The sequence below is a fragment of the Anomaloglossus baeobatrachus genome, chromosome 2 (genome assembly GCF_048569485.1).
Source record: "Anomaloglossus baeobatrachus isolate aAnoBae1 chromosome 2, aAnoBae1.hap1, whole genome shotgun sequence".
NCBI lineage: Eukaryota > Metazoa > Chordata > Amphibia > Anura > Aromobatidae > Anomaloglossus > Anomaloglossus baeobatrachus.
In genome coordinates, this window is record NC_134354.1 from 407,132,354 (window position 1) to 407,146,324 (window position 13,971).

At 41.8% G+C, this 13,971-nt stretch overlaps 1 protein-coding gene across 1 annotated transcript in view; it reads right to left on the minus strand.

Annotated features, from left to right (window-relative positions):
• C2H1orf94 (chromosome 2 C1orf94 homolog) overlaps nt 1–13,971 on the minus strand; it is a 387,246-nt gene that overhangs the window by 227,555 nt on the left and 145,720 nt on the right. Inside the window, exon 3 of the mRNA XM_075334127.1 lies at nt 6,877–7,061. Coding sequence (XP_075190242.1) covers nt 6,877–7,061 — 185 coding nt within the window. The remainder of the gene's footprint in view (nt 1–6,876; nt 7,062–13,971) is intronic.

Genomic DNA, 13,971 nt, shown 5'->3' on the forward strand with positions numbered 1-13,971 from the left:
ACAGAGAGAGAGATAGACCGACTAACAAAGATAAAAATTGCCCGACATCGACAGGCCTCACTCATTTCCAATGTTTTCTGCAACATGCGATAAATCAAAAACTGGAGGACAAAAGGTGGCTAATATGCAAAAGATTACAAATATTTATTAAATGGTAAACAATTCATTACAAAAAGTCGTGGAGAAGATGAAACAGACATGACAGAGCACTGGCACAATAAGATGATATCACAGTTAATACAAAAAGCTGCACAAAGGGCTAGACTGGTAGTATACAATGCGATAACAATAAAGGTACATAAACAATCTAAAGAACATACCCAGTGCAGCCAGAATAACAAGTACTAAAGTGCCAGTAGTGCAGATGAAGGAGGTCTGGATACCCCCCTAGGAAGGGTAACGCGCGTTTCGCGTGGAAAGGGTAACACGCTTCATCAGACCATGAGGGTCTGATGAAGCGTGTTACCCTTTCCACGCGAAACGCGCGTTACCCTTCCTAGGGGGGTATCCAGACCTCCTTCATCTGCACTACTGGCACTTTAGTACTTGTTATTCTGGCTGCACTGGGTATGTTCTTTAGATTGTTTATGTACCTTTATTGTTATCGCATTGTATACTACCAGTCTAGCCCTTTGTGCAGCTTTTTGTATTAACTGTGATATCATCTTATTGTGCCAGTGCTCTGTCATGTCTGTTTCATCTTCTCCACGACTTTTTGTAATGAATTGTTTACCATTTAATAAATATTTGTAATCTTTTGCATATTAGCCACCTTTTGTCCTCCAGTTTTTGATTGCTGCCTGTGGTGTGCATTCCTTTCCACGGTTTTAAATCTTACTGTTTTTCCGTGGTTTTCTCTCTATTGAGATCATGTTTTGTGCCTAATGGATTGCTATGTTATTCTAACATGCGATAAATGTATTTAGAAAAATGCATTTCACTAAAATGGTGTGTGTGCCGTCCGTGTGACATCCGTTTTTTTCCATGCACCTATAGAGTTTCATTGGGGAGACACGTGCGAGAAACTCACCAAAACGCAGCATGCTGAGATTTTTTTCTCAGTCCGATTACTGAGAAAAAAATAGCAGATGGGAGCTGCCTGATTGATTAACATTGGTCCGAGTGCAATGCGAGAATTTCTCGCATTGCACTCATGCGAGTTAATCGCAAGTGTGAAGCCGGCCTAAGTGGGATGTGTTTTACCACCACCTTCCCTTATCCAGATATCTATATGACTGTGTTTGCAAAGCTCAGAATGTGATCAGTACTCTCATTAGAGACATCAGAGTGGTATACATAAATACATTTGCTACAAATCAATTTTTGAGTAAGATTTGGCAAACTTGAATTTCAAATTATATGCCTAATTTTAACTAATAGTAGTAATAGATATACTAAGGCTGGGGTCACATGAGCGTATGAATCGGACCAGTGGAATCCGATAAAAAATCCTTTTGCTCTCAGCTCAATGTTAGTCAAAGGTGCAGGTCAGATCTATGAGTTTTCTCCAGCTGTGATCGGGCTGAGGAAAAAATGTTTGCAGCATTCTGTGATTGGCAGTGTGACTCTGATCATACGCACCCATACAAGTCTATAGGTGCTTGTGAAACATCAGACTGTACTTGAATTTCTCCATCTTTTCTGCACCTGTGATTTAATTCTCGCATGTGAGAGAATTTGCTTACAATAGACTGACACTCGGCTCACACTTACTCTCTGGCATTGGATGATATATGCCAGTGGGACCCTGACCTAATGGTAGATATTCAAGTGTTTCTCTAATAATACAATAAAATTGAGAAACAAGTCTAAAGATCGTCCCTCCCTGCTATTCTGGATCGAGGTGAAAACACACCATCCGTGTTCCGTTGGCCATGTATGAGCAGCAACGTAAAAACCAGCCACAGTCTCATGAATTAAACTCGACAACTTCATACTACATATGAGGCTATCAAGTTTGGGTCCGAAGACCCGTGGTAAGTCAATATGCAGTGACCATGCTCACAGATATGTGAATTTGACTCAAAGTGCGACTTTTTTCCCTTGTACTATTTTATTGCTTACTTAACACTTAATTTTTACTTTGTGCTGTTGACTGCAGCACACAATGAGGGTTTAGTCACATCTGCTTAAAGAATCTGCTAGTGCAATGTTATATAAAAAATTGCATTGCTCTCGCATTAATGTTAAATAATTTTCCCTCTGCAAAATTCAGCATTCGAGGCAAATTGCAGCATGCCACAAGTGACTGCATGCCTTGCTAATACAAGTTACTGGGTTAATGGGTGCAAGTTCAGTGCCTGCGACTCTTGCGCTACTTTGTGTGAGAACCGCCAAGGGCACTGACCTGCGGTAGACTCATAATATCACCACTCATCACTGCCCGTGGCTCTTGCGCTACTTTGTGTAAAAATAGCCACGGGCAGTGAACTGCGGTGAATTCATGATGTTACTGCTCATCACTGCAAGTGGTAGGTCAAACACTGCATATCGTCACTGCTTGTCACTACTGTGGTTCTCACACAGCACAGTGTGAGAGCTGGCAGCAGCTGCTGTTCCAGACAATGGAAAACATTGAATGGTAACAAAAATTGGTGAATGAGGGTGTCTCTTGTCTTTTTTTTTTATAATAATTCTCTCTTTTTATGTCTCTAAGGCTTGCCAGAGAAATGTTGTGGGACCGCCATATGTATTACGGTGGACCTGAAATAATTTCTTTTTTCTAATAAATTGGTGAATTAGGGCTGGTGTCAATAGTCTGCTTCACCTTGACTGAGATCACATCTGGGGGGGATGTCACTTGTTTTATTTATTTAATTTAAAACATCAGCATGGAGGGACCTCTGTTTTGGATTACCAGCCAAGTAAAAGCTGCCAGCTGCGGTCTATAGGCTGCAGCTGTCTGCTTTACCTTTACTGGCTACCAAAAATACGGGGGACCCCACGTTGTTTTTTTTACTTTTTGATTTTGGGGCTAAAGACAAGGCTAAACACCCTCTAGTGCGACATAAAAGGCACTAAATGTTGCAAACATATAGTATGCAGGGGGGAGGGAAAATATATGTGTTTCACCTCTATCTATCTATCATGTATCAATCCATCCATCCATCTTCCTAGCTTCTGACAATATGTAAAAGTACATGTTAAAAACGGACGTCACACAGATGACACCCAGATGTCACATGGACATCACACAGAGGATAGGTGAGGAAGAAAAACACATTTGCATAGCACTTGTATGGCAAAAGGAATGACAGTCGCATGTCACTCACATCTCACTCCAAGATGATTCAGAAGCCACAACAGAGCCATATTTCACAAATAGATGTGAGTGAACCCTAATGTGATAAATTAGTGTGGATGACTTTCAATTTTCATGCCATTTAAACAAAATGTACCGAGATCGTAAAGTGCAAGAGAATATAAATAAATATATTAAAAATGAAGATAAAAATGGGTGATGAAAACTAGAGAATATATTTTTCTGTTTTTAGCATAAAGCATTGCTTATATTGTATGCCAAAGCATACTATATTTATGTAACACAGATAAAATATATTTTAAAATGCTTGCTTTATTCTACTTTTACAAATTTGACAAATTCTTTTGTTTTAGATCTTGAAATGTATGTAATACAATAATACAGAGAGAACTTGAGGCACTTCTTTTTTTTTCTATAAAAATAAAAGAACATTCACTAGTCCAATGTGAAAAAGTACCTGGCCATATGAATAATAGTAGATTAGTCTATTAAATTGAATAAAAAATATTTATTTATTAATTTATTCATTCACAATCAAGAATCTCAAAAATGAACAGCACATATGATTGGTCATCATTAGGGATGATCGAATACCTCAAATATTCGGCTTCGCGAATATCCGACGAATAGGTCGCCGCTATGCCAATATTCGATGCGCAATGTAAGTCTATGGGAAGCCTGGATAGTTCCGAATAGTTGTTATTCGGGTTTCCCATAGACTCACATTGCGCATTAAATATTCGCGAATAGTCGAATAGCGGCGACCTATTCGGCAAATATTCCCAAAGCCGAATATTTGAGGTATTCGATCATCTATAATAATAATAATATAATAAAGTTTTATTTCTATAGCACCAACATATTCCGCAGCACTTTACAATTCAGAGGGGACATGTACAGACAATTTGAGACAATACAAAAAAAATAAAAAAATTAAGATACCAGGAGGAGTGAGGGCCCTGCTCGTAAGCTTACAGTCTATGAGGAAATAGGGGAGACACAAAAGGTGAATGGGGGAGAAAAGCTTGTTATATATGGTCTGGCCATCGATTTACTAGGGTATTCAAAACCATCTGCATGAACCTGTCATCGGCCAGAATTTATTCATCATCCCTAGTCATCATCAATATCATAGCCGTTAAAGACCCCTTTAAATAAACCCTGTGGTTTTTTTATTCAGGAGGTAATCAATTTGTGCACTCTAATGAAAATGTTAAAAATGCTTCGAAGTTTTAATCATTGAAGGTGCTTGTTATTTTCTACTTCAAGGACTGGACAGTGGAATGAAGCTGTATGTGGCTGGCCTTATAGGCTCGTACAGACTAATGTTATATGAACGTTTGCTATTAAAGTAAGTCACTACACTGACCAATGTAAGGCTATTTATAAGGCTATTCAGATGGCAGTTGATTTTTATAGAGTGTCCGTGTGATAGCATGCATTGTTCTCTTCAATGTCCAATGAGACTCGCCTATACAAGTCTATAGGTGCGCAAAAATTGTCAGATCCCATATAGATCTTACATACTGTCAGCTAGAATGGTGTGTGGAGAAGTCAGCCGAGGCGGCATCCCAGACAAGTCATGTTTCCATCTATGGTTCCCGGCTATTCTAGTGGCAGGCACCCTTAAAAATGCAAGGTGTTCAAAGAGATCACAGATAACTTGATAACTTCCCTTAGTCAGTCAGTACGTGAAGGGCATCATGAAGGGTGATGCTGGCCGATTATAACATCTTCTTCTCTTGGAGCCCCTCCCTCTCTAAGCTTGGACGTCACTTTAGTAAGTTTCACATTTATACCTTTTACTTTAATGTAAAAGGCATATCTATGTCTATGCCGTAATGTGTATTGTTCCCTTTTGTAAATTCTTGTATATTCTTTAAACACTGCCTATTTTCGGATTAAATATATAAAAATTTAAGAGTTTCTTTCCTTATGCTTTATATACGAATCCATAAACCCGAAGGGCCTTATGCTATCTGTAACAGGTACCCGGACTGCCTGTGAAACGTCCGGTGGTGGCAGCGTAATTGTATTGCATAGAATTATTGGAGTGCTATCATTAAGGGTACCGAGGTATATATATATTCCATTAGCGGGAATCGGTGATATATACATTTACCCTTGCTGTGAGACCTCCAATATTTGGCATTATCAGCTCAGCAGCCTCATCTTATACATTGTCCTGCAATACCAAAAGTGGCCTGCAGACAAGGGGGGCGCTAGAGAGTAGTCGTGTGTAACAAATCAGTGAACAGCTGCGGATTTCTGAGTGACTTCCCCTGCTGTTCGTGACAAATTGACAAATCTCCTTTACTGGAAAAACAATTTGAATATTTCTTAGAGGGGCGTGGCAGCTATAAGTCCCCTTACTTGACAGCCAGACTGGCTTGCATAGTCTCCTTAAGGAAAATAGTGTTCCCATGTGGTCCCCACATAGCTTTCTCATGAGCCAGATCAGACACCCCCATACTTTGCACTGACGAGGGGCAAGCACCCCGAAACACCGTGTCTGCAAATTGGGATTCTGATCTGGCTTATATATCCTGAGTCATATTGCAAAGGATTGTTAAAAATCCACTTGTGACTTTTAGGATCGCTACTTCCAATAGGTGGTGCTAGAGTTTGTCTCCTTTACTGGAGAAATAATTTGAATAACTTCCCTTAGTAAGGGCAAATACAAGGGGATGTAAAAGGTCAAACTTTTCCCCTTCATAGCTTGCAAGTGCACTTTCCCTCTGAATATCTGCATAAGAAGAAGTGCATTTAAGGAATTGGTTATTCATTTTAGTAACGCTAGTCCCACCAATTGGTGATTATACTAGACATTGCAAGTTTAGGCTACCAACAAATGAGGAAGAGTGAGTGATCCCTGTTGTGAGATAGGAAAGAGGCAGATAGTAGGTATAGCTACTATAATCCACCATGTAGTTGAGTATATGGAACTTCTTTGAGGGCTGCTTTGCATTTATTGAGCATTGTTAATTGTCACTGTATAGACAATGTATAAAACATTTTTGCATGGTAAAGAAACATTAGCTCTATGTCAAAATATCATCATAGCTTTCCAGATCCTGTTATTTATATGAGCAATAAGGTGAACAAGGGTTCAGAAACATCTGTATAAGAGCTTATCTTTTATAGAACCTTGTGTATTTAACGATTTGTCTACTACCTTGGCAATCCCTTGTCATTCACAATGTTTGTTCCCATTAAAATAAAAAATTGTGTACTCACCTCCCATGCTGGAGCTCCAGCTCCCATGCTGGATTCCAGCGGTGATGGCACTTGCTCTCCCGGGGCTCATGTGAGGTTATTATGTCACAAAATTGCCCTGTTCCCAATCACTCTCCCTGGTTTCATGATGAATTGAACATCAAGACAAATGTCTGAAGGTGTGGAGAGTGTAACCGTCAGTGATTGGCACGGGGCTCACATGGCATAACAACCTCACGGGAGCCCCGGAAAAGTGAGTGCCGACACCGCGGGTGAGAATAAACATTTTTATTTTAACGGGAACAGACATAAGAAGGGCTTCTCCAAGTAGTGGGCAACCCCTTTAAGATATATAACGTATAGAAGTACAAAGGCTTTAGTGAGTTTTACAACATTACCTCCATCTGATCATAGTTCATTGCATTGGGCATGCAGAAAGCTGGCATTGGAGGAAAATATGGTTGGTTTATGGGAACTTCAGCCACAGACGTTGGAGGCATAAATATAGGACCTGCCTTTTTCATGTTTCTCCATTCAGTCTCATTTCCAGCTGATGCAACAGCATGCATAGGCACAGCAATACCTAGAATAAAGTCAATAATAAAATAGAATTAGTTTAACATTGCAGAATCTCTTGTATAACATAGCTTTGGGTGACTGTGATAGGCCACTACTAGAATTACACTAGACCATACACACAACTGTTTGATTGTAGCATGCATGATAACAATACTGGTTCCTTTAGTAAATGAGAAGTAGAAAAAGGGGGGTAACCCCGCTCACCTGCTCCTGAGACCACTGGCTCGACCGTGCATGAAGGTATAGGTCGGCAAACCTGAACAACAACATTTGAGGAAAAGTGTTTCCAGCAACCAGGTCCAAAGTAGAATTGTTAAAAAATACAAACTTTTTATTTAAGATCATGAAAAAAGTTCCATCATGACATCATGGTGAATTAACTGGGAGCACGCGTTTCGAACATGTTGTTCTTAGTCTGTTTCTAGTAAATATGGACCGACAGATCTGTGGCTCCAAACACTACAATGACTTTCTTGTCAGACATGGCCACTGCTGTAGACTGGAGGGTTCCTGCAGGTATACAGTATACCTGCAGGAATCTGTATACCTGCAGGAACCCTCCAGTCTTCAGCAGTGGCCATGTCTGACAAGAAAGTCATTGTAGTGTTTGGAGCCACAGATCTGTCAGTCCATATTTACAAGAGTCAGACTAAGAACAACATGTTCGAAACGCGTATTTCCAGTTAATTCACCATGATGTCATGATGGAACTTTTTTAATGATCATGAAATAAAAATTTTGTAAATTTTAACAATTCTACTTTGGACCTGGTTGCTGGAAACACTTTCCCTCAAATTCTGCTTCCTTTAGTACTATGCTTGTTTATGCTGATTTTATGTTGTGTATTTCCATATGTGGTGCCCCTGAGGCTTCAGGTGCCACAGGGTACTGCACCCCCATTAGTGTGTAGTACTTATTCCGGGTCTAGGGAAGGTCAATGCCGGTTTCCACATACACAAACATACAGTCAGTGGGTTGCTCTCCCCAATGGGGACTGGGCCAGGGTCGGATCACAGTAGGGGGTCACTACAGCAGTTGGTTTACAGGATGCCACTGCACCAGGGGCTCCCTGATCCACTGGAACTGGGGACTCAGAGTAAGAGAGAAGCAACCACCAGGGGGAATCAGGAGCACACAGTGGGAAGAGCAGGTTGACCTAGTGAGAGTAGTGAATCAGCCGGTGGCAGCAGCTGGGGGCAACAGCTCTGGACACACAACACAACTACCACAAAGGGAGAACAGCTTCAGACACAGAGCAGAGCAGACATGCTGTGAGCAGCTCTGTCACCCAGGGCATTCAACATGGTCGCTAGGGAGAAGCAAGCGGCTGCTTCCACAGGACTAGCGCTGTCGGGATACAGAATCCTAGGGCAGATATACTTTATGTTATCTACCAAGTCTGCAAGGGTCACGGGAAATGGCTAGAACAATCACCAGACCCATCCCACTGAGTCTGCAGCCAAATAGCGTATAGGAGCCGGGGTTGAGGACTGGCCCCATAATGGAACCACGCTATCAGCATACAGAACGGGACACTTTACTGACACTGGGACCACGGGGGTCCGATACTTAGCGCATCAAAGGACTAAGGGGCTCACAGACTGACACACACACCGGACTTGACCTTTCACGGATCCGGGAAAGGCTGGAGCCCATCGTGGCAGAGATCGGTACTCTGGGGCAGTGCCTGAACTACCTGTGAGTAAAAGACCTGGAACCGCAGCACCTGTCTCTGCCTCTCCATTACCGGCGCAGTCGCCCAGCGCTGCGGCGCCAACGGGGACTACTACCACCCCCACCATCCTCCCGGGTCCACTCCGCCTCTGAAGAGCCATACAATCCTGGCTGCACCCGACATCTGCCCCAGTGAGAGACCCTGCAGCAGCAGCCCATCCCTGGGTGCATACCACAGGTGGCGTCATTATCCTTAAAAAGACTTTCCTAACCTCCAACCACCACCGTCATCCTCCCTACCACAATCCAATCCTCCTTCCTGTATGCCTCGGGGTAACAGAACTGGGCCAGGCCACCTCGTGACAATGCAGAGGATCTACACCCCCGGCCTGGTGACGAGTAGATTAACACACTTGCCCTGTGGGGCACTATACATACTCCATATAATTGCTACCAATATTGTGCTGCCAGTTTTAAGTTATATGATAGTGTTCATCATTGCAATATTTATTACAGTTACATACTATTTCCCTGTAGCATGTACATCTACAGTGCATGACTGCTGGAATCAGATGAACTTCAGAGATCAATTATGCCTGACAGAATGCTTTTGATAGCCTGGAAGTATGAGAAATGATGGTTGCATACTTGCATTGTGTTTCTGTGAAACTAGCTGATTCTTGTGCGACCAATCGGAGAAACGCCTGGGTTGGCGTTAAGGTGTGTAGCCAGTTACTAGACAAAGTCCATAAATAAAAGTCTTGTTTCTCACCAATATAAAGCAGACACACCTAATCAGACAGAATGGCAGAAGGAAGGAGAACTTTGCAGCTTAAGAGAAAAGGGCACTTTACACACAGCGACATCGCTAGCAATGTCGCTGGTGAAAGCACCCGCCCCCGTCGGTTTTGCGTCACAGGCAAATCGCTGCCCGTGGCGCACAACATCGCTAACACCTGTCACACGTACTTACCTGCCTAGAGACGTTGCTGTGGCTGGCGAACCACCTCCTTTCTAAGGGGGCGGTTCATGCGGCGTCACAGCGGCGCCACTAAACGGTCGCCCAATAGAAGTGGAGGGGCGGAGATGAGCGGCCGGAATATCCAGTCCACCTCCTTCCTTCCCCATTGCCGGCGGCTGCAGGTGCGGTGTTCCTTGTTCCTGCGGTGTCACACGTAGCAATGTGTGCTGCCGCAGGAACGGCGAACAACATCGTACCTGCGGCAGCAACGATATTTGAGATTAGAACAACGTGTCAACGATCAACAATATGGTGAGTATTTTTGATCGTTAACGGTTGTTCCTGCGTTTCACACGCAATGAGGCCGGATGTGCATCACAAATTCCGTGACCCCCAACGACATCTCGTTAGTGATGTTGTTGCATGTAAAGTGGCCTAAAGTGTCTGTGTCATAAGTAACCAAGTAAGTAGTGAGTAATATTCACTAAATATGGTCTGGACTATAATAGAACCACAGAGGAGCAAAGCGCTATGCTCCAGCATGTACTGCAGTCCTATGGTAAGTGAAGGAAACCAGTCCTCATAGTAGACAGCATACTTTGAAAGATCACACAAGAAAGGGAGTCTCTATGTTGATGCCTGTAAATGAAGAAGTTTGCCACCATAGATATATCCAGAAACTGTTGGGAGCCATCATTGGTTATATAAGGAGCTGTGGACACATAATTCTTGGAAAGCAGTGGGGACATTATTTTGTATGTAGGGGGGCTATCATACTGTAGATAGGGAGCAGTTGTGCCTTCATTCTGTATGCAGAGGGGCTGTTGAGCATTATATTGCGCATAAGGGTCCATGGGACCATAATTCTGTATGGAAGGGAGCTATTGGGCCATCTAACTGTATGTAGGGGAACTGTGGGGCTATCATATTGTGTATGGAAGCTGTGGAGCCATCAAAATGAATTTAGGGAGTATGTAGGGCCATCACTTTGTATGTATGAGAGATTCTGGGCCATTATACGGTGTATAAAGGATTTGTTGGTCCATCATTCTGCATAAACGGGGATATATTGCCATCATTCTATATGTAGGGAAGCTATGGGGCCATAATTTTGTTGTAGGGGAGCCATGGAACCATTGTACTTTATTAAGGGGAGCTGTGGGGTCAACATACTGTATGTAGGGTAGCCATGGGGCCAGCATGTAGGACCCTCATGCTACATATGGGGGGCTGTTGGACCATCATACTGTATATAGGCGCTGTGCTGGCATCATACTATATGTATGGAGCTGTGGGCCATCATACTGTGTATAGGGAGCTTTGGAGCCATAATTATGTACATAGGGAGCTCTGCGGACATGATACTGTATGAGGAGAGCTTTGGGGGCCATCATACTGCATATAAGGGCTGTGGGGCTAAAGTACAAAACATAGGGATCAATAATGATGTAGAGCTGGGAATGTATACATGACATAATGGTGACATAGAGTACGCTGGGAGCAGAAGAGGGAGATTGCTGTCATTGAGACGGTGTATTTGCAAACACATCATGCTCACCGCCAGCCAAAGATAGCAGAGTGGAGTATGCATAGTGACAGAGAGATTGTTGGCCAGCAGTATTGCCCAGTAAAAAATGCAGAAAGAAAAGAACAAACAGAAAAAAAGAGAAAAGCAGAGTCTATGATCAGAAATTGAAGATTAGTGAGTATATTTAAAACGCAAGTAACAAGTGACAGAAGGTTATGTGAAGTGGTCAATGCACTACTGTATATATGGGAGCTGATGGGCCATTATACTGTATATGGAGGACATCTAATTGTATGTAGGTTGCTGTAGGGCCATCATTCTGTATTTATGCAGGGGAGTTGTGTAGCCATCATATTATACAGTATGTAGGGGAGCAGTGGGGCTATCATACTGTATCTAGGGTAGCTGTTGGGCCATTATTCTGCATATAACGGAATTGCGGGGCCATCATCCTGTATGTAGCGATCTGTGGGGCTGTTATACTGTTTTTTATAAGCTATGGGGCCATCATTCTATTCGCTGTGGGGTCATTATACTCTATGTAATGAAGCTATGAAAGCCTTTATAGTGTATGTAGGAGAACTTTGGAGCCATTAAACTATATAAGTGACCTGTGAGGCCATAATATTGTATTATGTGACCTATGAGATCATTATATTGTTTGCAGTAGATCCCTCATACTGTATGTATAAGAGCTGTGGAGCCATCATACTTTATATAGGGGCCTGTGGGGCAAACATACTGTATGTAGAGGGTTGTGGGATTATTATTCAGAATATAGGGAATATGTATCCATGATACTGCATATAGAGGAGAAGAAGTATTTTTATTTCTGATTTCCATAAGAAAAAGACAGTAGTGTTTTCTTTCTAGACTTAATTCAGTTTTTATAAATAATGCTCAAGAAGGTGAATGCTAAATTAAATATACAGTACAAATCTCACGCTACAGGCAACTTTACCAGGTTTTTACCTTTCGGTTACATTGACAAACTGGTGATGTAAAATCTGATGCTATACTGTAGGGTGGCATATTAAATAATGTTGCGCAAAGCATATTAGGATTTTCTGGGTAAGAACCCTAATGGGCTACAAAAATAACAATGATAATGGAGCTTTATATAGAGATTGGCACACATACAAGACTCTATTTTAGATAACGGAAAATGTCAGTCAGCTTTTCCATTTTTTTGCACATACTTTACATATTTTCCCAGGGCATTAAGCGACTAGGAGTTTCTTAAGCGGCCTCACCATTAATACCAGTGGTCTTTACTGTGGGAATGGAAAGCCAGCAGGCATTTAATGCCGAAAGTAGACTTATTGTTTCAGAGAACAATTTAGCTTGATTAAGTCTACAGATATTAATAGCACAAAGTATCTTCGATATTATGAAGGAGATGATGCACTTGAAAGAAGCATTTATATATTAAAACAAATGAACAAATGAAGCTAATTTCTACATGATACACATAGGTCAGATATTCTTGCTGTTCTTTCCTGTGCACTCAGAAATTGTAAAATTCACTTTAGTATGCTTTATGTTAAAATGGATTACAGAACTAATGTAAATATATTATTACCTTATGTTTACTACTTTAGATTAGAACATGAACTGAGTGATTATGGTACTTTTCGATGTACAGGATAAAGGAAGATATACATTTAATATATTTAACTGTAACATCATCTCTGCCTTCATAATCAAGTTTAGTTTCTCCTGAACCTTGCCTAAACTAATTCTTAATAGTGTTCTACTTTTTTTTATTTGTTTTTGTGATTGCTTATATTTTCTAGAAGTAAACAAAACATTCCACATGAATACTAAGTGATATTGTCACAGGCTGTGATGGGATAACAGGAGACCGGGGCTCCTAAATTGATCCTCAGCTTAGGGGGGCCCTAGCTGTCCCTGATCCCAGAGGTCCGTCTGATAGTAAGGATGTCTGGGCCACCTTCCGAGCCCTGTTCCTTCACAGCCTTTATCTAATACCTCCTCTTCTCCACCTCAGGAGAGGGCCAGGAGAGGAGTGGTAGAACCCACAGATATGGGGAAACCAAAACTTGTTCACTCAGCACGCTCACACAGAGGTGTTAGACCACAAGTGATAAGGAGGAAAAGAAGAACAGAGAGGAAACAACAAGAGAACTCCAGAACAACTCATACACAAAGCACTACAATCACCCGCAGGACTTGATACAAGGATACAAGAGCACATGGATCGTTGTAGATAAAGCTATTATCAACATCATATGAAGACAGATTCCTCCATCTTAAAAAGGAAGGGAGTAGCTTTGATATGTCTTCCCACGACATGTGATTCTAGAGGTAAGCAGCAGGCCAGTAGGAATTAGCTCCTGCTAGCCTGATCACAAGTAAATACACAGCTGGTCGACTTCCGAGCCTGACTGTGTAACTCAGAAGCACCAGAGACACCACAGTGAGGAGTGTTAGCATCTGTCAAGTGAACAGCGTCTGATGCCGCCATGACACCCAGTGAGTTATGTGCCAAGCCCTGTGTAACAGGTTACATAACATTTTTTTTTTTAATAAAAAATCAGTTGATTATAAAATGTCTGTCTGAGAGACCTCAGAAATTCACTGTAATCTATTGAGGAACATGGTAGTAAGTGTTTAATTCCCTGTGCAGCACTACCAGTGGCATAATTATAAATTACATGGTGTCCATTGAATTTGTGACTGTCCTTTTAAGAGACATTAAGAGACAGAGCAATCTACTGGTAGCTGCTT